The 23,274-nt window shown below is 44.3% G+C and overlaps 1 protein-coding gene across 1 annotated transcript; it reads left to right on the top strand.

Moving 5' to 3' along the window:
* Positions 1-499: 499 nt before the first annotated feature.
* Positions 500-16,228, top strand: LOC114591340 (zinc-binding protein A33-like). Its single transcript, XM_028718266.2, has 7 exons — positions 500-651; positions 1,838-2,113; positions 3,440-3,535; positions 11,522-11,755; positions 13,601-13,620; positions 15,151-15,266; positions 15,426-16,228. The coding sequence occupies exons 2-7, from the start codon at positions 1,841-1,843 to the stop codon at positions 15,965-15,967; spliced, it is 1,281 nt and encodes a 426-aa protein (XP_028574099.2). The 5' UTR covers positions 500-651; positions 1,838-1,840; the 3' UTR covers positions 15,968-16,228.
* The last annotated feature ends 7,046 nt before the right edge of the window (positions 16,229-23,274 follow it).

Here is a 23,274-nt window from a genome sequence, read left to right as displayed (position 1 = left end):
ACCAAGGAGATCTCCGGCCTAAAAACAACCAGGTGTTTCCCGTGTTTATAATGTATATACAAAATCATTGTGAGCAGGTCAAAACCTTAGCAGGATTTTAAACACACCTGTAATAAAATAACAGAACGTATAGATAACTTAGGAAGATGAAAAATTGGAGAAGTACTGATATGCAGTTGAAAATAGAATTAAAAGGACCCATGGAAGGGACAGGGGAAAAGTCAGGAGATTCAGAGTAATCTCGAGATTTGGATTTTGTTTTATGTTTATATCTTTGAAAATCAATAAAAACGATTATGAAAACAACCACCACCAGGTGCCGAGACTGCCCCTTTCCGCCTCCCGCAAGGGCAAGCCTGGTACAACAGCCAAGCCGCCGCCTCGCGTCCTAGTCGCGCTCTCGAGACCCGCCGAGGGCCCCGGCGGAGCAGATCTCCCTCGCCGGCCAATGGAGGGCGACGCAGCCTCCCAGGGCCTGCCCCAATTGGCGGGGAGCGCCCGTCGCTCAGCTACCGCGGGGCAGGCGCGCCGTACAGGGGAAGTGAAAGTTGGAGCGCCTGGGCCGAGGGTTGGTGGCGCGCGGGGAGCCAAAGCGCGAGAGCGGGCGGCGGGTGGGGTTCCGGCGGAGGAGAGCGGCGTCCCCGTCAGGCGGTAAGTCAGGCAGAGCCGGGGCTCGGTGTCAGGGAGCCCCAGCGCAGCCCTTCTCCTCTCCCGTGGCCTGCACAGGGGGGAAGAGGGATTTGGGGGGGGGGGGGGGAGAGAGAGCTGGCGTCTCCGCTCTCCCGACTGTCTGCTTCGCTCCTTCCGTGGGTCTTCCGACGAAAAGGCTCGTTTTTGCCTTGAACGAGCAGCAGTTCGACAGGTGTTGCTTTCCTTGCCGTGGAGGTGTTGTGCTGCATTTTTGCCTGTAGGGCAGCTGCTAAGGTGGCAACCTCCTATTTATTGTTATTGTTATTACATTTATAGCCCACCTGTCCTCCAAGGAGCTCCTGGTCTCCCTCTCTCCATCTTCACCTCACAACAACCCTGCGAGGTGGGTTAGGCTGGGAGATAGTGACTGGCCCAAGGTGGCTGAATGAGGGTTTGGACCCTGGTCTCCTGGGCCCTTGTCTGACATACTAAGCTGGGGTAGCTTACAGCTTCCTTCATCTCTGACCTTTGGCCAAGTTGGCTAGGGCTGGTGGGACCAACAATGTATGGAGGGCACCCTTTCTAAGCATTACACTGCCTTTGCGTGTAGGCCAGTGGTTCCCACTAATAATTCTTCTTATTCAAAAAGTGAACTCCTGTTCAGGTGGAGGAAGTCTAAAAGGCCATTAACTTGGTCTAACTCATTCTCAAATTGCCCCCCTTAAAAATCAAATTGCCCCCCTGTGGGGTGTGTGCCCCATGTTGGGAACCATGGGAATAGGCAGAAATGCATCTGGTGCTGCTTTTCTCCTTGGCACATCTGAATTTGTTAGAGGTCGTCCTAAAACTCTTTTATTACTGCTGTTAAAGGCCTAAAACAGGCATCCCCAAACTCAGCCCTCCAGATGTTTAGGGGCTACAACTCCCACCATCCCTAGCTAACACGACCAGTGGACAGGGATGATGGGAATTGTAGTCCCAAAACATCTGGAGGGCCGAGTTTGGGGATGCCCGACCTAAAAGGACAGCTGTTTGTTTCTGTACCTGCCACATTTTAGTGTGAGTGTGCAACAGAACCATGCACACAGCTGGCTTGTTTGCATGTGTTGCAACCGCAGGGTTTTGTGAATGTGCAGGAGAGGTTCGGACCTTGGAGTCTGGGGGTTTGTGGCAGGTAGAGTGAGGAATGTATCTTGTGTCTGTGCAGGAAATGGCCCATAGGAGCGGGGAGCAGAGCCTCCGGGAAGAGCTGACCTGCGCCATCTGCTATGATCTGTTCCGAGACCCAGTCATGCTGGAATGCATGCACCATTTTTGCAGGGAGTGCATCCAGAGCTATTGGGATAAGAGCTCAAAAGTTGCCACCTGCCCCCAATGCCGGCAAAAGTTCCCCACCAGGTCCTTCCGTCCCCAGTACCTTGTTTCTGGAGTAGTGGAGACAGTTCGGAGGTGCACCTCTGAGGAACACAAGAAAAAAATGCAGGTGAGCAGCTGGGTGGCAAGACCGTGATTACTACTTCCTTTCCTCCTGGAGTGCTTCCCTCAATGAATTGTGGGGCTTGGCATTTCTCTCGGGTGGTCAACTTAGCTACAAAACAGGATGGTCAGATATGAACTAGGCAGGGGTACCTTGTACAGTAGTGTGAGGGTTGCTTGGGACTGTACAGAAAGATTCAAGGAAGTGTGGGACAGACTTGTTTGGACCAAGAATTCTGGACAAGTGGAAAATTCCATTTGTCACCTTCTGATTCTAACAGAATCTCCCATCAAGCAGTCTCCCCTGCAGCCTCTGAAGCAAAGACAAATAGCACTTTGACAAAGATATTTGTGTGTCTTTTTAAAATCTCAACTCCCTGTTTCCAGCTCAGTTTGCCAGCAGATGGCTTGCCTGTCATTTGGCTGTGCAGAGCCCAGTGGATTTCTTTCCCCTGCATAATTTGCCCTACTCCTACCCCAGCGTCTTAACTCCCTGGGAGTTTCAGTCCAATGGCTGATTGTATTCTTTCTGTAGTTATTCCTCTTTGCTGTCTTGGGTCATTGCAACACTATTGTTTGCACTGGACTACCACATCACGTGAGGCGCTTAATCAAAGGTCACGGGTTTCATATTCTGTTGATTCTGCACAAAGGCTAAAAGGCATGTCAAATATTCTGGGAAGGTAAATTCCCAGCATAGGCGTAGTGTGGGATTTTCAGCTTTGTGGATTTCAAGGTAAGTCAGTGACACTGAGCAAGTCATGCTCTCGTAGCTTAATTTACAGCTGGGGTTATTGGAGAGTGAGGTTTGGGATTGGCAAGTGCCACCTGCCCCCAATGCCGGCAAAAGTTCCCCACCAGGTCCTTCCGTCCCCAGTACCTTGTTTCTGGAGTAGTGGAGACAGTTCGGAGGTGCACCTCTGAGGAACACAAGAAAAAAATGCAGGTGAGCAGCTGAGTGGCAAGACAGTGATTATTACTTCCTTTCCTCCTGGAGTGCTTCCCTCAGAAGGGTAAAGGGTAGCAGTTGATCAAGCAGTAATGGAAGAACAGGAAAGCTGGGGCTGCAGAAGTCAATTCTAAAGGAGAAAAAGAACATGGCAGTTATTGTTAAGGGTAGTACCCTGGCTTTTATTTAAGAAACTCAGGGAGGTAGGACTTACCTCATTTTGCTCTTCTATCAACCCTATGAGGTGGGAAAGCCGGCTAGGCCGGAAGTTTCGCATCCTTGCTCTGTTTATTATTATGCCATCCTGGCTCTAAAATTGATAGGCAGAGACTGTTGCACACATAATGATTAAGTGTTCTATCTATCCATCTATTTCATTCTTAGACACACCTCCAAGAGGCATTTCAGTCTTGCCAGGTGGAGTGTGAGAAACTGATGAGAATGAAGCATGCAGCTGAAGAGAACATCTGCACCCTGCTGGTACTAGTACATTCCCCACTTTTCCTTCTGTGGTCGCTTTTGTTTCGTGTTGGCTTGCTCAGATGAGAAATGCCAAAGTTTCTAAAGGTGGAGGCTTCCCTACAGAGGAAGAGATGTGTTGCTCTTTTGTATTGCCGGTGAGAAAGGGCTGGAAGAGATCAATTGGGGAGTCTTAACTAGAGAAAAGAATGGACAAAAATAGAAAACAGCTGAAAGCTGGGCCTCGGCAGGCTTATCAAATCAGCAGGGCTGCAATTGGGGCGTCTTGCTGTTTTGTGACCGCCCATCTCAATGGTTGCTTTAAATCACAGGCAAAAAGATAAAGCCGCCAAATAAATGACAGTTGCTTTGGGGTTGGAGCAAACTAATTATCTGCCCAGATAACCATTGATCTGCTGACGCACCTCAGCAGAAAAGAAGATTAATACCTCTAATTGCAGCACTTTCACAGAGGGAGCTGAGCAGTAGGGAAATTACTTGGGAGTGGTATAGAGAGAGACAGCTGAAAGCCACTAAGCTTCAGCAAAGAACCTCAAATTTCCCCATGTCACCAGGCTTCACATGCCAGATTTCACTTAGTCAAATCCAACCTGTTGGGTTTTTATCTTGGGGAAACAAGCAAAATGCCTCTTAAATAATAGAGGGAAGAGGGAAGCTTTTGTACACCAGGGTTTATGACACAGAATTAAACAAGACAAGTTGATTTTCTATAAGCTTCTCAGGGTCATGGACAAGGAAGGCGGGATTACCCCAAGGGCCTTTGGACAACAATGCCCATCAACACTCCCATCAGTCTTTTCCAAGCATCTTCAGGCAGGGGCATCAGAGCCACCTCAGCCTCTCCAGCACCAAAGCAAGTAAGGACCGCAGTGGGAGTTACACTGAACATGCAGCTGTTCTTAAACAGCTCTTAGCCGGACAGGTGGCAGGGAGTGCCACACAGCTGCTTGGATAACCCCCACCCACCTCCACCACCACAGCTTCAAAGTTGGAAGGAAGGAAGGGTTGGCCGCTCTTCATGCTCGCCATGGGGTAGCACCTCACTCACCATGCCGAGTGGAATAATGGAAACCCCTTAGGGCTAGAGCGTTGGTGTAATAGATGTCCTTCTTCACAGAGCACAGAGTCAAACAAGAGGCAGTGATGGCCACCAATGCAAATGGCTTTAAAATAGGATTAGGCAAATTCATGGAGAGGAAAGCTGCTTGTGGCTACCAACCCTGAGGGATATGGTCTCCTTCCACTGTCGGAAGCAATATGCTTCTGCATACCAGTTGCTGGAAACCAAAGGAGGGGAGAACACTGTTGTGCTTGGGTCCTTCTCATGTGTTTTCTCAATTGGCATATGTTTGGCAACTGTGAGAATAGGGTGGTGGAGTCAGTGGGCCACTGGCCTGATCCAGCAGACACTTCTTATGTGGTGAGCTTGCAGCTGGGGATTTGCCAACTAAGCATAGTCCCTGGCTAACATCTTGGGTTGCGTCTTCCCAGTGACTTCTGTGTATTGGCAACTTTGAGAGTTGTTGGCATTAGTGACTCTCCGAAATTGTGTTTTTCATTCACAATTATTTGTTCAGCTCTAAAAGTCCAAGGGAGCAGTGCCAAGCTAATTCAAAACAGCACCCCATAGAATCTCCAGTAAAATTGTCTGTCTGCTGCTCAGAGCAAAGAAATATGTCAGCAAGACTCCTGGCAATATGAGCACTTAGTAGAGCATCATTAGCTGGTAGGGCAAGTCCTAGACAGGAGCCAGATGGTTCAGCGACTGCTAAAAGCAGCTGATATCCGGCCTGAGCAGGCGCTAGCTTTGGAGAGCTGCCAGTCCTTGATTAAAAAGGATCCCCATCTCTCATGTCTCATTCTTTCCTCCTTTTATGCTAGATATGTTACAATTATTGTCATATTTAAACATTTGAAAGATAAAATCGCCCCTGAAAGCATTTAGGCACACTCTTTATATATTTAAGCCTATCATGCTTTTTCCGAGCTCATTGTGCACTGTGGCTTTTTCACCAGTCGAGGAGACACAATGCAACAGTTCACTCTAAAACAATTGTCAGGGATGCCTAGAATGCCAATCTGAAAGCAACCAGAACCTGTGATCAGAAAACGCAAATTTTCAAATGAAGCAAGTTATAGTAACTGGCATACAGATGTTACACACACACACACACACACACACACACACACACACAGAGTTTGTTGGTTTCATTATTATTTTATTGTGAAGATTGACCAAATGGGCAGATAAGAGATGGTTATGTGTTCATATGTTATCCATTGAGTTTGCTTGTTCTGGAAAGCTGCTGTTGCTAGTGCTCAGTGGCATGCGCACACATGCAATAATTTTGCCACCTATGACATGGAAATGGGTTAGATACATCCTTATAGTCCCATGGAAGAAGGAAGAAAATGGTTGCAGTTGCAACAATGTGTAGTTGCTGTTCAGACATCTGTCTCTAAACAGTGTGGTGACCTTCTGACTTTCACACTCCCTTATCTTCTCCTTTATTTGTTACTCTGTTTATATCCCACCTTTTCTCCAAAGAGCTCAAAGTGGCATATATACTTCTTCCCCTCTCCATTTTATCCGCACAAGAACCCTGTGAGGTGGGTTAGACTGAGATGCGTGACTGGCCCAAAGTCACCCCATGGGTTTCATGTCTGAGTGGGGATTTGAACCCTGGTCTCCCAGGTCCTAGCCAATACTCTAACCACTGTTCCATGCTGGCTCTCTCTTTGCACATGACAGGATGAGAGCGAAAGCTTTCACTTTTGACTGAACCACAGCTTCTTGTTATATATGACTTCAGGAGCTGTGGTCTATTTCAAGGGAAAGCTTGGGTGATCTTTTTAAGGTAGGATATGAACAAGCATTTCCCACACATGTTTTCCCCTTTGATCCTCCATTTGTTTGAGCCAGCAGACTTTTGGATTCTTACACTGCTTGTGGACTTCTCAGAGGTAGCTGGTTGGCCATTGTAGGAAATGGGAAACTGGAGTGGATGGAACTTTGGCCTGATCCAGACAGGATTTTCTTATGCTCTTATCTGTTTGTACCAGAAGACCCCCATGGGTTTGGGGTGGGGATAGTTAGTAATTTCCCAGGAGGCAAAGACAGTGTGATTAGCGACACAAATGGATTATCCTGCACCAACCGTTCTAATTGGTGGGGATTGAAGGTTGGATAAAGATACCCTAGCACAAGCAGGGTTGAGGGAAAAGTGAATGAGCTGTGAGTTGACCTAACTTTAAGAGACATAATATTGTTTTAGTTGAGGCTGAAGTCTGCCAGCAACATCAAAAGGACTTGGGTGGCCTAGTTTAGGAAGCATTACTAGACACTATTGACATTGGTAAGCTGCAAGTAATGTGCACTTCAGAAGGAATAATTTGAAATCAAAATGAACTCTAATCACTGATAATGCATCCTGATGTTCACTATGGAAACCCTCATATGTGATGTGTAGCAAAGACTTTTAAAAAATGGCAAATCAAATAATGAGAGACATGGATAGAGGATATATATATTGAGGCTGTTTTGATGCCATCCGTGAAGTGGCTTCACCTGGGCCTTTGTATTTCATACTAGTCATGTCATCTGAAATGCAATACCGTACAGTTGGAGGTCAAAGATGGACAATGTGTGTTGGACAGAAGTTAAGAAAGATTTAGACATATGGTCAAGGCTGAAACTTTCCTTGTTAGGCAGAATTGCTGTTATCAAAATGAATGTATTGCCTAGAATGTTATTTCTGTTTCAGACATTACAAATAATAGACAAGATGGACTGTTTCAAGAGGTGGCAGAAAGACATATCGAAATTTGTTTGGCAGGGCAAAAAGCCAAGAATAAAATTTAAGACATTAACAGATGCGAAAGATAGAGGGGGTTTTGCCCTGCCGGACTTAAGACTCTACTATGAATCAGCAGCGTTTTGCTGGTTGAAAGATTGGCTGCTCCTCGAGAATACAGACATTTTGGACCTTGAAGGATTTGACAATAGATTTGGTTGGCATGCATATATATGGTATGACAAGGTAAAATTGCATAAAGGTTTTAAGAACCATATGGTAAGGAAAGCTCTGTATAATGTTTGGATTAAGTATAAAGATCTGTTTGAAAGTAAAACCCCCAGGTGGTTGTCACCAATGGAAGCAAAAGAGGTGAAAAAATTGAATATGGGTTCTAATTGGCCTAAATATTGTGAAATTATAGAACAAGATGGTGAAAATGTAAAATTGCAGAGTTTTGAGAAACTGAAATTTAAGGTGAGAGATTGGTTACATTATCGACAGATAAATGAAGTATTTAAACAGGACAGAAAGAAAGGCTTCCAGGTGGAGAAGTCAAAATTAGAAACAGAACTGTTAGAACCCAATACTAAAAATTTGTCAAGAATGTACAACTTGCTGTTGAAATGGAATACTCAAGATGAAATGGTGAAATCTAATATGATTAAATGGGCACAGGACATTGGGCATGACATTGAATTTGCAGACTGGGAGCAGTTATGGACCACTGGTGTTAAATTTACGGCATGCAATGCCTTAAAAGAAAACATTATGAAAATGATCTACAGGTGGTACATGACTCCTGCTAAGTTAGCAAAGATCTATCATTTGCCCAATAACAAGTGTTGGAAGTGCAGTAAAACGGAGGGAACCTTCTATCACCTTTGGTGGACCTGCCCGAAGATTAAGGCTTTCTGGGAAATGATCTATAATGAAATAAAAAAAGTTCTGAAGAGAACGTTTGTTAAAAAACCAGAGGCCTTTCTCTTGGGTATGGTGGGCCAAATGGTGCCAAAGAAGGATAGGACATTTTTTATGTACGCCACCACAGCAGCAAGAATTCTTTTAGCAAAGTATTGGAAGACGCAAGATTTACCCACGTTGGAAGAATGGCAGACGAAGGTGATCGACTATATGGGACTGGCAGAGATGACTGGCAGAATTCGAGACCGGGGGAAAGAGGCGGTGGATGAAGATTGGAACAAATTTAAAGTTTATCTTAAAAACTGTTTTAATTTGGAAAACTAGGGGCTCAGAGTTATAAGAGATAAAGAACTACAGTTGTATTAATAACTAACTGAAGTTAAATACATGAAATATATTTAAGTTATGATCAGAGGGTTGCTGAAAAATCTTGAAACAAGAATGCAGAAAAGGGGTGGTATGGGGAAGTCATGTTTTTGTTTGTTTATGTCTATGTTTTTGTTTTGTTTATTCTTTATTTATGGAAAACTAATAAAAATTTATTATAAAAAAAAATAAAAAAAAAACAAAGATGGACAATGTGAATGATTGGTACTTTGATAGTATTTCTTTGTCTCTGTAGTGAAAAAACCTGAATTGCTTGCAGGAGAGTAGTAAATTGGAGAGAGGCCAAAGGCTGTAATACATGGGCGGGGTATAAATAAATTATTATTATTATTATTATTATTATTATTATTATTATTATTATTATTCAATACAAAATAACCCAGTGCTACCAAGAATACAGAAGAGGTGAGGGAGCTTCTGGTTATTCTTCTCCAGTCCAAGAATAGGGGCACCACCCACCACTCCATTTCAGTCTGGTGGGCTCTGGATAGAACATTCCACCTTGTGAAATTGTTCTTCAGAATTATATGCTTTTTATTCTTCAGAATTAGATGCTTTTGCACTACACAATTTACAAGTGCTCCCAGTGGTGAGTTGCTGGAGGTTCTGCTTCAAATTCTAGACCCTCTTGCTGAGAAGCTGCTTTTAGGATGGGCTTCTGGAGTGCATCTGGTCTCCACAAGACACCTGTGGCCAAAGCTCAGCTCAAATTGGGGTTCTTGCACTCCGCATAGTAGAGATGAGCATCAGCGGCACCATTTGACAGGAGAGGAGTGAGTATCTCAGACTCTCACTCATGCTGCCGTATCGATAAAAAAAAGAGAAAGAAATAGCAGGCCTTTCTTCCACTCTTTACCCCCTTATCTGAGACTCTGCCTCTCCCTCTGCACTTCTTATGTGGAGAAGGAAAGCTGACATGTCTATCCGTTTCCAAACCTTCCTGGAGTTCAGAAAATTCTCCTATCTCTTCTTTGAGTTCTCTGTCAAGCATGGAGAGAGAGACACATGGTCTTGCAGGAAACTTTGAAGGATAGAAACAGCAGGCATCTCTGGAACTGATTACATAAGGTCAACTCCTGAGGCAATTTATCAGAAATTTATCAGGTACACTCAGCAGGAAGCAATCAGAGGAATAAGCCATAAAGAGGTATGTGGCGATCACACAGGGTCCCCAGACGTTTGACGGCCTATTGACCCTGTGCCACCACTGTGATTGCTTTCTTCACTGCCACCAGCCCGTTTCTCACGGGTACACACAGAGTCCAGTCAGTTGTTCACATTAACAAATAATCAAGTTTATTTTATAGGCATGAACAAGCTTATGGTTTCAGTTAATTTTTCTTGTCAGTTTCTTAATCTTAGTTCCTTAACTGTCCTATTCGTTCCTAACAACTTCAAACTGATTATCCCAACTAACTATCTGACTCCACCTAACAATTCCTCTCACTCTCTCACCACACAACTCGACCAACCCACAGGCTGTTGCTCCCTCTTCCTTCTCCAGCTCCCCACTCTCACCTGATTTTCACACACCTCCAACTCTAACTCCTCCTATCTGCTTACACTGGCTAATCACATCACACTCATTTTAACCCTTTCCTTATGACCCACCCAGGAGGCAAACGCCACAAGGTTGCTTCTAATTAAAACTGTAGCAGCTCTGAAAAAGTTTAATCCATGCCGAAAAGACTGGCAATGCAGTTAAGTTTTATGGGGCCAAACTGTTGTCACCAGTCACTCCTGAAAAAAGACAGGTGGACCAAAGAAAAAATGGTATTGTAATGAAACGGCATCAGCAGTTTCTTGTAAACAGTTCTTGAATGATGGATGGCAATTCCCGATTGCCATATTTTTCGCTCCATACGGTGCACCTGACCATAAGACGCACCTAGTTTTTAGAGGAGGAAAACAAGAAAAAATATATTCTGAACAAAATAGTGGATGTATGATTTTTGTGGTTCATGCTGTGGCCACAGACATGTGATCTGATGGTGAATTTGGGGTGACCCAATGCAAAATCCTGAGGATCCATGTGGATCCGTGCTTTGTAACCACATTTTTGCACCCAGGAAACAGTGGATGTGTGATTTTTTTGGTGTCGGCTGTAGCCATGGACATGCTATGTGATCTGATGGAGAATTTTGGGTGACCCAATGTAAAAATCCTGAGGATCCATGGGCTTTTACCTCCCCCCTCCCTGGCAGCCTCTGCTAGCAGCCCTTATCTCTCTTCTGATCCCACCGATCAACTGTTTCCTTTCAACACTCCCTTCCCTCTTGTTTGCCTTAGTGTCTTAGCTGGAACAGTTTTTTGCTCCTCCTTTTCTTCTAGTTTCTCTTCTTATTGCTTTAGTCTTCCTGTTTCCCCCCTTTGCAAGTTTGCTGTCTTTATCTCCCCCCTCCCAGGCAGCCTCCTTTATCTCTAGCGTCCCTTATCTCTCTCCCTGATCAGCAAATGATCAGCGGCTTTGTTTCAACACCCTCTTCTCTCTTTCAAAAAAAAAAAAAAAAAAAGCATGATCTGCTTTTTGCCCCTGGGCAATTCAGCTCCAGGGACCACACATTTGCTCCATAAGATGCACAGACATTTCCCCTTACTTTTTAGGAAGAAAAAAGAGTGTCTTATGGAGCGAAAAATACGGTACACATCTGTTATGGAAGCAGCCTAGCTTTGTGACAGCAAAAATTGCTATGAAGCTAATGAACATGGATGCAAATGTTTTATATTAGAAGGGGCATAGGCTGCTCTCCCCTTGACCAACACCATATTGTGTTTTCTGTCCCGCAAATGTTTTGGCTTTACTATCCTCCTTGAATTACACAGAAGTCTGTGGATGTGGCTGAACATGCTGCTTTCATACATAGCCCTTTTGCTGTTTCAGACAACATCTCGTGAAGTGAACTCCAAGATCCGGGCAGAATTTGAGTATCTTCATCAGATCTTGCAAGAGGAAGAGAGAGCTGTGCTGACGGGGCTGGCCAGAGAGGAAGAACAGTGGTTGATGAAGCTGGACGGAGATGCCACACGTCTCAGTATGGCGATAACTGAGCTGAAGAAGAGCATGGAGCACATTCAGAAAAAGCTTGATGAGCTGGGGAACTCGTTGCTGCTGGAGGTGAGACTCATCATGCTTACAAGGCTGAGGTGGGAGGAGTTTGGGTCATGGGTGTCGGAGGCAGATTTGTATTTTCTCGCGTTTTCTCAGTCATAGGCTCCATCCTCTCCACATTCCCAGACACATATCACACTGCACACTGGCAAACGCTATAGTTTTCTATGGATTGATTTACCAAGCAAGGGTGTCATCTTGTATTTCATTCTATGCATTCAGGAAGTGGGGTGAGGCTTAAAAAATCCTGGAGTCGGAGCTGGAATGGACCTCAGAGGTCATCTAGTTCAACCCCTTGCTAGTGCAGGAAATCCACCATGGCAGCATACCTGATTGGTGACCATTCAGCCTTTGTGTAAAATGCAGTGAGACCTGGGAGTGGGTCATGGTTTTGTGGGGGGGGGGGGGGAGAATGCGTGTTCGAAGAAGTCTTTCCATATTTTAAACTCTGGACTGAAAATGTTTGTCTCTATCAACAATATGTTTTTCTGCCCTAGACCAGAATTAGGCCTTGTCAATGTCTGCCAGATAACATTGTCATAGAAGGCAAATAACTGTTGGTCTTTGCATTGAGATGTAAAGAAGTTTATCTGCCATTAAAAGTGTGGCCTCCCAATTCCCTCTCTCTTTTAAACAGAGGTGAGACTGTGGCTGGAACACTTCTCTCACCACAAAAAAACCCCCAACATTACAGCTTTCTATTTGCCACTTCCAACATAAAGGAAAACGTGTGCCTGCCATTTTCTTCCCCAGCCTCCCCTCTTGCCCCATGGTAAGAGGCAGCCCTTTCCATCTCCCTCTAAGATTGAAGTATTGCTGGTTGCTTGGTGTGATGCTTTTCCGTAGTTGGTTGCCACGGTTACTGCAGCAGGATAGTGCTGTGAAGTGACCGAGGTAGCCTTTGCTAGGAGGTTTAAGCTTGCTTCTCCAGCAGGATCTGCTTGTGCATGCTGTGAGAATCATGGTCCTTAACCTCTGACAGGCATAAAGAAGCAGTTCGGGCTTGGAGACCGGTTCTGTCGTAAGAACTAGCTACTCTTGGAAGTAGGGATGAAGTGCTTAGTTTCAGCCAAGGTTACTGTATTGTGTGCCTTCGGACCATACTGCGCTGTGCTGTGCAGGTCTGCATGAAAATACTTGTGTGTTTTTTCCTAAATGTCTCAAATACTCCTTTCCTTATCTATCTCCTTCCATCATCGGACTCCTGTGGGGTGGCTGGTAGTGATACTCCCTTGGCTTTTATTTTACTGCTTGTATAATTCTGAAATTTTAAATGCAAGCTGCCTTGAGGGTGCTTGTTAGAGCCAAAAGGTGGGTTATCATTTCTTTTGATAGGCAAGTAAATGTATGTCCTCACTTCTCAGTCATGATAGTGCATATTTTCAGCCTCTTTGCAGGCCAGAGGTACAATACGACTAGGGAAATGTTGTTATGTGTGTATGGCATGCTCTCCTGACAGCTGACAGTGATACCATCTAGGTTCCAGGCTTTTCAGTCTTGGTGATATGAGGAACCTGCCTTCTCTTGCATCTCTCTTTTGCTTACAGAAGCCAGTGTTTATATATCAGAACTAGCCCATACCCCTTCAGAATTTGCTGTCACCTCATTCATTCATTTATTCATTATATTACATTTATATACCAACTTTCATCCGTCATGCAACTGAAGGCAACATCCCATGTGGTTCCCAGGCTGCCACTTGAAATTGTAGGGCCATAATTATGTTTTTAATTGTCTGTAGTTTAGTACAGAGGCAAAAAATGGACAGGAGAATTTACTTGAGCAGCTGCAATAAGGATTAAGTGAGGGGTTTTGTTAATTTTCTCCTCTTTTTTCTTTTTCTTTTTGCAGGTGGAAAATGTGTCTGTTAGGTACGTGCCTGGAAAGAAAAAAAGCAGCTTTTGTTTTCATGAGCCTCTTATTTTACCTACTCAGCTGGGCGGGGGGACTTATCGCTGTAGCTTTTAAAGCATTGGAAAATAATTATTGGGAGAGAAGCTGTTGGGGAATATAGCAGATCTCTCCTTCTGGGCATTGTTGCATAGGTGTGCTGACCTCAGGATTCAGTATGTAAATCCAAAAGCACTGAGGTGCACCCAGGATTTAACTGCTTTCATAAGGTCCTCCCACATTACTTCAAGGAAATGCTCAGAATGGTCTTCTGGGGCCACTAGACACAATGTTTATGTTCTAATAGCCTCAGAATACAAGTTGCCAGAAATCACAGGTGGGCAGAGTGTTGTGCTCATGTCTTGTTTGCCAGCTTCCTATGTGCACCTGGTTAGCCACTGTGGGAAAAGGAAGCTGGAATCGGGGCCTTTGGACTGATCCTGCTGGCCTCTTTTTGTGTGTTCGACAAGGAGGGTTGGGAAATGAGCCTAAATAAATTTTGCAGGTCACCAAGCTGAATGCACCTCACCTGCCATATAATGTTGTCTGTCAGCTGCTTGAAAACCTTGCTTTTTTAATTTTATTTTATTGCAGCCTGGGAAGGCAAGGATGAGGGGACAGGTTTAATGAGCCACCCAGGGGCTGTGTTTTGGTGGCCTGCCTTAAAATGATTATCGCTCTCTCAAATTGTGGAGCTGCCAAGCTTCTCTAATGGCTAAACTTGGGCGAATCTCGCATGCACAGCCATATCCCACCTCTTGGCTGAAAGATTGCCAGAGCAGTTCATTTCCCAGCTTACTTTGCTGGGGAGAAAGGAGAGCAAATACATCCATAGAAGATAGGTTTGAGACTGCTCCTTGGCTGCTGTCAATGTTGAGGAGAATTAGGGCATTTGGCTCATGTTTCTAAGGAGTACTGTGCAGAAACTGGTGGATTCTATTTTATTATCATGCATGTTTCCATTCTGGAAGTTGGCTTCCATGGAACTTGTGGTTGCCCACCTTCTGTCTCTCTAGGCAGTAGGCTACTTAGCCACTGAGGCAGAGGAGAACCAGTGGCCTGCTTATGTCAGAATCCACCCCACTCCAAGGTGGTGTACTGAAACCCCTAGGAGTTGCGTCCTTTTCCAAAGATACCTCACTCTTGAAATACCTGCCTAAGAGGGGTTGTTCAGTAGAGATAGTGTTTTGCCCTTTGACCGAGGATCCCAGGGAGTACTTAGACTGCAAGGACAGGAGAGGCACATCTTTTGTGATGGCCCCTTAGCTACTGTTTTTAGAAAGCTAGAAGGAAAGGGGGAAAGACATGATTTGGCCCCCACAATAATTTGAGGACGCTCCCTGCCATTATGTGCGCCAAGCAAATGGCACTGGCCGAGCCGCAACTGGCTTATTGTCCCATCCTTATGCTGGCTGAAGCACTTTCAGATTGGTTAGGAGTCACTTTCTAAAATCCAGAACTTCCTTATCTGGAATCTTGTTTTGCTCAGCAGACATTTCTTTCTGCTCCAGGCCAGCGGTGCAGGTGAAAGAGTTGACCGCCTTTAATATAGAGCAGCACAAGGACCGGTATGATGGACCTCTGCAGTTTATATTTTGGAGAAGGATGCTGAAATCGATCTGCACAGGTGAGTCGCGCCCGCCCCCCAATTGCAACAGAGCATACTGGGGATATGGGAACAGAACAGAGTTCATAGACTCTTTTGACGACACGCTACCCGGTTTCTTTCTTAAAATTATCATTAATTCGATTAGTAGCCGAATCCCGGTATATTCTCTTCCTACAGCTCCTGCTCCTCTGACCTTGGACCCTGAATCGGCTCACCCTAACCTTGTCCTGTCCAAAGACCTGACGGCAGTGACAGAGAGGAAGACTCCCCAGTCTGTGCCCAGAAGCCCCAGCCGCTTCCTGCAGTGTGTGAATGTGCTGGCAAAGGAGTCCTTTGAGAGTGGAAGACATTACTGGGAGGTCTGGGTGGGCACCAAGACCAAGTGGGACCTGGGAGTGGCAGCGGACTCAGTGGACCGGGCAGCAAGAGTCAAGCTATGCCCCAAGAATGGCTACTGGGCTATACGGCTGCGGGAGAAGTCTCGTTATTGGGCTGCAGCCGCTCACTGGGTGCGCCTGAATCCTGGGTGCTTGCTGAGAAAAGTAGGTGTCCTGCTGGACTGCAGGGCAAGGAAGGTGGCCTTTTATAATGCCGAGGACATGTCCCTTCTCTTCACCTTCCACCAGGTCAGGGCACGCAGGTTCTATCCTTTCTTCAGCACTTGTTTCGGCGATGGCGAGAATGCAGAGCCCATGAGGATCTGCCACCTGAACCTGTAGGAACATCCTAAAGTCTGATTCCATTCAGCAAGACTTGGTGGGTCCCTCTTGTTTCCTGGGACCACATAAGTTCTACCCTGTGTGTCTCCCCGCTGTGATGAACAAGTTAAGGGAAACTGAACGGTTTTGCAAAGAGGTTTAAAAAACCCACAACCCACTCTTCTATTTCATAGGACAAACACCACCTCTTAGAATGCATAAAACAATACCAACATGATGGAATGTATTAGAATAGATATTAAAGCAGATGATTAAGAAGAATTAGTTGGTTCCTGGTTCATTTCCCCCCCTAATTATAATTACGTCCCCTTCTCCAGGTTAATGCCTGTAATTAAAGGGCCTTGTGCTTTGTGGATGGTGCTGCCTGGTCATTTCTGCCAGCTGTATAAGATGGGAATACATCCCAAAGCACTAGGGATCAGTAACACATACAACCACAACCATTGGACACTTTGACCTGCATTCTAACTTAGAGACACATACAAAAACACAGGTGTAGAAAAGCTGGAGCCAAAAGTGATAACAGCAGAGACAAGGATAGTTTGTTGGTTGCATTCATAGCCCGCCTTTTCTCCAAGGAGCTCAATGTGACATATATGGTTCCCTCCCCTTCTCGTTTAATCTCCACGTCAACTCTGCGAGGTAAGATAGGCTGAAAGACAGTAACTGGCCCAAGGTCACCCAGTGAGCTTCATGGACAAGTGGGGATTTGAACCATGGTCTCCCAGGTCCTATTCCAACACTCTTAACGACTACACCACCCTTAAAACTACCCCCAGGCTCTGCAACACATACACTCATGCAAACACAGCACAACATAATTGTTCATACTAGTTGTGGAGGAAATTAGATTGTCAAAATAAGTCTGGGCACAGTGAAGTGCTGAATAATGGTGCTGAATAAAGCAGTTCAACCTAACAGTGGCAACAAGAATGGCAGATTGCAAGAGAGAGGATTGGGATCGGTGCACCTTCATGAACTAAGTCCGCATTGGCAGAGCTGTGCTCCATGGACGAACCATTGGATGATAGAATTGCATTGGCGCATTGCAGCACAGTAGTTCAGAGTAGCTTGTATATTTGGGAGAGATGCATAAGAGGCCTTTGTGCCAGTTTTGGCCTGTACCAGGACGCCACGGTTTGTTTTCATTATATTTCACATCCTCTTGCCGTGCCGCTTTTTAAAAATAATAATAAATGCTTGCTTCTGCCTATTCTTCCACAAGAGTTTTCAGTTTCACAAGCTGTCATTGTTTTTGCAGCAGTGCACAAAATGCTCAATCAATCAGTCTTTTACCCAGTGTTGACGCTGAAGAATTTCTTCATACGAAGAGTGGAATTTCCTTTTGGAAGGGTGTTTTTTCAGTGGGTATAAGGAGTTCCTGTTCTTGGTGCAGGGCTGCATTTTGCCAGCAGAGGGCTCTGCATGCTAACAGAAGGCGCTGAGTGATGGCGTTGATGCTCAGCAGTTGCTGCGTGCCTTTCATATTTCGCATTGAATTCTTAGCCAGTTATTTGCAAGATTGTTCTAGCATGCAGCAGCCTTTCTTTATCAGGAGCCATATAGAAAGGGTTAACAAAGTTATCTGCTTGTCAAGATTAGCTATTTCAAAGTATAGCAGGCTGCGTTGTCCTTCTTCTGCCTGCCACTATCATAGTCAAATTTTACAGTAACAGCAATTTTACAAATCTGCCTCTCAAATTTTACAGTAACTTCCATTGCTGCCCCCAAGACTTACTTGGTCATAAAAGATCCAATATTCTGCCAATGTGTTTTAGAATTCTTTACTAAATCTGACAGTAGTAGTTTAAAAGAAAAAATTATTGACAGTGTACAATTAAATTAATGGAGTTGAAAAACTATTAATTTAGTTTTTAATACAGATATATGTATATATAAATATAGTTTTAATTCTATTAATTTTTACTTGTTTTTAAATATATATTTTTTTCTGTTTTTAGCTGTTCTTATATATGCCTTGAGTCCCTTTGTGGGGGGCAATGCAGGGTATCAACAACAGCAACAGCAATCCTGCAAAACAGGGTGGAGCAGCTGCTCAACTGATAGAACACAATAACTTAAGTATTTAAGTGAATATTTTCCCGTCTAATGTCCAGTTTTACACTATGTATTAAACCATTATTTTGGTTTTATCACAATACAAACTAAATCATCTTAGCAGCCTACACAGTTCAACCTGTGAATTGGAAATTAAAATAACATCATTAGCACAATAAAAGGATAACTATCCTATTGCAGCCTACTTTCACAGTACAAAGATGATTGCTTTTTAAGAAGGGCGCTACATCCTTTAAAAACAATTTTAAAAGTACATCCCTAGCAACAGAAAGGCTATTTGAAAACTGGTCATTTAACCCAGTTCTAGCTGGTAAAGTTGTTCCAGAATACATCCTTATGAAGGAGCTTAACAGTTTTAAATAAATACCTACTGATTGCAACTTTCTCCAAAAAGCATTAGGGAGGGATAGAGTCAAAGGCTGCTTTCAAGTCATTGAGAGCCGTGAATCTGCTTCTTTGTGCTTGCCAAGGTATTTGTTGATAACGCGCTTCAGCAACAAGCATTGATCAATAGTTGAATAGTCATGACTCTTCCACTCTGAGAGATTCAGTGCCTGTCTCATGCAACCCATGCGCATGAAGCCACTGCACAACCGCTCTGTTAAGCATACAACTGCACGAGGGAAGCTAAGAGGTCACACTCGATGTGACTGACTGAACCCCTTTTAAATGAAGGCAGTGGCAATTTGAAGCAGGGACCAAAACTGGTGCTGGGCCTTTCCCCTACCAACCTGTGTCCATCCAGATAGAGTTGGATTCCCAGCTCCCATCATCCTTGACCATTGGCCATGCTGGCTGGAGCAGATGGGAGTTGGAATCTAACCTGTGGGTTAACCACCAAGGACACACACATTGTTGGGGGCAATTTGCTAGTCTTTGAACCTGGCCAGGACAAATGTGAATGGGTGGGGGCAGGCAGTAGATTCAAGAAGAGATCAGCTAGCTTCCCCCCCCCTTACCCTGCTTGAAATTGCTTCCACCCCTGCAATGTGGTTCAACTGAGTTTTGAAAACGCAAGATCCCATCTAGATCTCCCCACAGCCTTCCTAGTGCAGCTTTCGTGCCTACTGCACAACTGTACTGCACAGGGGTTAGAGGCACAATGTGCTTGTTCAGGCTCCATTGCTTCTCCTTGACCTGCTAGAGCTATTCTCCACAACTTTTGACTTTTGGGGTTTTTTAAATATAAAAAATACTGTTCTCAAAATGAAAGACGAGAGTCCCATTCGTTTGAGGAATGTAACAAATGGCGCCTGATTCTGCTATTTGTTTAGATTCCTAAGACTGAGGTTGGAGTGACAGGTTTGGACTCTTTTCAGAGCTGCTTTAATACTTGGAGGAAAGGGGGGCGGGTTGGGGATCACCTCCTGGCTAAGAAACCCTCGTCTGTCAGCAGCCTTTCTAATGGGTGAGATTATACGGAGCCTTTCTGTAGCTCAAGGCTTTCAACAAGCCTGGTGGATCCAGGCCCAGTGGGCAAAACAAACATATCCATTGGCAGAAACCAGCAGCTCTGAGGGGTGAGACACTGGTTGAAGATACTGTACTTGATGGATTGGTCACAGTTATCTAATCTTAACAGCAGCCAGGGATTGCCAGTGTCCTATTATTTTACCCTGGCACTGAATGAAGCAGATCTCTTCGTTTCCCAGAAGCTCATCAATCTGGTTTAAAAGTGTTACAGGAAGGCCCAAAGGCTTTGTGAGAAGGCTCCTTCCCACTTTCCCAGCGCATAGGTGCAGCCTAACAGGAAATGTACATTCACATCCCAAACCTGTCCTCATTAAAACTCAAAATTTTAATAAAGCATGCCAAATGTATGTGAAGTCAATGAATGTAAGCTTGATTACAAAAGTGTGGTGGAGGTATTGATCCAACCAAGTAGGCTTCCTTCAGGGAAATTCAGAGGACAGTGTTTCAAAATTCAGGTGTGCTATACCTCTTCTATTTCTAAGGCAGCATAGGAAATAATTAGAGGTAGCACATTTGAATTTTGATTTACTGTTCGCTGAATCCCTATAGCGTCTGAAACATATTAGGTCAATAAATCCCCTCCTTTCTTTGGTCGGCCCCATTGCCTTTTGCATCTGTTGCTACTTGCTTTATTTTGAGGGCAGCTTCCCATTTTTGCTGGGGGTTTGATCACTCGGTGTGCTTGTTTTTGCACAGTTTGGAATATTTTAGTAATGACTTGGAGCATGTAAGGAAGCAGGATAAATGCATTCCTGCGGCAAACAAAAAGTACTAAGCTTTTCTCATTTCTGAGGTTCTTACAAATGGTAGGAGCTTGTTCCTTTTTAAGTGGAAGCTGAGAAACAGGGCACTATGGTTCACCTTGGGGGGAGCATTGTTCTCATACACATACACCCCTGCAGATGTCCATGCATCTCCTTGCATGTACATCATGGTATCTGGCCTTGGCTCAGTCTGCCTCTGACACATGTAAGCCATATCTAAATTTTCTGACAATACCTAGGTACAGAAGAGTTTGTTGGCATATTTTTACATTTTGCCCTCCAAGATCCTAGATGACAGATTTACCCAAGTTCCCTTCAATGGCAGATACGATCCTTGCAACCATTTAGAGTTTGAAACACTCTTAGGTCTTTTACTGAAGCTTCTGTCAATGTTAGAGAACCCACAACGGGTGGAGGAATGCATAATTTATCTCCTTAGGAGGCAGTTTTCTGGTTGATCCTTAGAGACCCTTTCAAGTGTCTTGCTTGAGGGGTCTAATAAATCCAGTGCTTTTCTAAAAAAAATGTTTAGGGGCACTCTCATTTTCCTACTCATATTGAAATACTGCCCCTCAATGAGGCCAAACTTAGATTCACAAAATGTTTAGGGGTATGCGTACCCCAGAAAAAAGCACTATGACCAAACAGGTGCCATTCATCATTTGAATGTTGTACTTAATTTCCCTTATACCTGCTATGATTGTGAGTTCCCCACTTTTCACTGTGAATAATTCATCATTGGTTCTACTGAGGCTGTGATTGTGCACAACTTTTTCTTTTGTACTTTATTTAATGGTTGATCAAGCATAATAAATATTTGATTGATTCAATTGATTTACCTAACCCATTATTATGGAGCAAAGTCTTATGGAGCAAAGCAACTTAGAGTTGACAGAGATGCTGACTTTGTGTATAGCAAACTTGATTGGGTGGGGGAGAATAATTAATGGAAGAATGTGTGTTGTATTATACTGTATTATTTGAAGGTTGGGAGGGGGATCTCTTTGAGGTGCATCCATGTGACTGCTACCCAGGTTATTGGTTAGGCACTGTAGAATATAGTCAAAAATTAAGGAAGAATGCTTGGGAAAAGCATAGAACCCTTTCCCCAGAAAGTGCTTAGGCTGAATGGAAAACTCACTGCTTGTGCTGGTCCTGTGAACATCACTGTAAAACTGTACCAATACAGGCAAAATTCCCTTAAAAAAAAACTTTGCTGAAAAACTTAAAAACGATTACCAAACATAAAGTGTTGTCTTCCAAGACAAATACATGTACAGATGTTAAGTATTGTATGCAGTCATCCACATGGCATCAAAACAAACTTGGAAAATCTTTGTACATTACTGAATAAGTTTGCATCTACAGGGTAGACTTCAATCTAAAGCATTAAGATAATTTATGTTGTAAGTGGCTGCTGTAAGACAGAAGGGAGATTACTGTACTATTGTTAATAAATGATATAAATTAAAGAGTCAAGCCCATCTTTGTTGTTGTTCCTCTTATCACCACTCGATGGTGAGTTAAGCATTCCATAAGTGCCATATTCCACACATATAGGGTCCAAGATGTGGGTTACAGACAGTGGAGAGAAGGCACACTGCAACAGCACCTCCCAGCCACACAATAAACAACCCACAGATCTTAAGAGATAAGAATATGGACCATAGCAGCCAAGCTTCTCTTTTCCTGCTCCTGATTCATTTCATTACATTCATGTCCCACCTTACTGAATGGAACCCAAAGTAGTGTATATGTGATTCTCAGGCAGCCACCCATCCAAGCACTCACACACACACACACACACACACACACACACACACACACACACACAGCCTGCTTAGCTTTGCATGCTTTCAAACCATATCCCCTCAGAGGAAGTAAAAAGAGTGGGCCATTATCCCATGGTTGCTTCTTCAAAACATCCTACATGGAGGAGCTGATCTAACCTGTACAGTGGTACCTCGGGTTAAAAACTTAATTCTTTCCGGAGGTCCGTTCTTAACCTGAAACTGCTCTTAACCTAAGGTACCACTTTAGCTAAGGTACCACTTTAGCTAAGGTACCACTTTAGCCTCCCGCGGCTGCCGAGCAATTTCTGTTTTCATCCTGAAGCAAAGTTCTCAACCCGAGGTACTATTTCTGGGTTAGCAGAGTCTGTAACCTGAAGCATCTGTAACCCGAGGTACCACTGTATTAGCTTAAGTATACGTGTCACATTCAGCTTGCCAAATGGCCAAAGTCTGCCATTCCCCTGCAGTGACCATGCAATAGGCCACCATCTGTTTTCTCCAAGGTATGCGTCCGCTGTGTATGATTTGTACAAATCAGAAAGGGAGCTGCTTTTGGACAGAAGGAATACTCTCGGTGGGAGAGTCTCTGCTGGGTGTTTATTTGATTTTTCGTTCTCTTGGGCTGTTATGCTAGTGTGTCATCTTCCAAGAATCAGCTTCTTTTGTGTTAAACAACAGCTCTGAGTCTTGGCCTGTTCCTTCCAGAGTCTCAAGCCATTTGTAGCTCCACTACCCAGCGTTGCCTGTGCGGGACCCAGGGAGTTTATGCAACCCATTTTCGTCTGTGGATGTCCTGGAACAGAGCTAGCTCCCTTACAGCCTGCTGGCCACAGATGAAATGAAAACAGAATAGCAAAGGGGTTGTTTGTTTGAGATCTCCTGTGGGGAAAGGAAAAATAAAGTTCCTGGGGATGTTTTGTCCGTGTGCCTATAAGAAAAGGTGAAGACTGTTTAATTCAATGAAGAAGCTGGCTGACCCACACATATGCAGCAACAAGACTAAATCTAATCTCTCTGGAAACAAGAAAAAAAATTCCTTTTCCCCCTTTCTTTCCTGGCCGTACCAACACAACAGTGATATAGGGTTAGCCTGGGTGATTTGGTTCTGGCTGTTGCAGATGCAAGAGCTTGTTGAGAACTGTGAGCTGCTGCTGTTGCGGGCATTTTGTTAACAGCAATAATATGACCACAGTGCACA

Source organism: Podarcis muralis, chromosome 2, assembly GCF_964188315.1.
Source record: "Podarcis muralis chromosome 2, rPodMur119.hap1.1, whole genome shotgun sequence".
Taxonomy (NCBI): Eukaryota; Metazoa; Chordata; class Lepidosauria; order Squamata; family Lacertidae; genus Podarcis; species Podarcis muralis.
The sequence above is the reverse complement of the archived record's forward strand: the minus strand, read 5'-3'. Positions and strand labels throughout refer to the sequence as shown.

What these genes read in the sequence shown, in the direction of transcription:
- LOC114591340 (XM_028718266.2), top strand. Translation starts at nt 1,841, where the DNA reads ATGGCCCATAGGAGCGGGGAGCAGAGCCTCCGGGAAGAGCTGACCTGC. An exon ending in AGAACATCTGCACCCTGCTG is followed by an intron (nt 3,536 to 11,521) that starts GTACTAGTACAT and finishes TTGCTGTTTCAG; the next exon opens with ACAACATCTCGTGAAGTGAA. An exon ending in GTGGAAAATGTGTCTGTTAG is followed by an intron (nt 13,621 to 15,150) that starts GTACGTGCCTGG and finishes TTTCTGCTCCAG; the next exon opens with GCCAGCGGTGCAGGTGAAAG.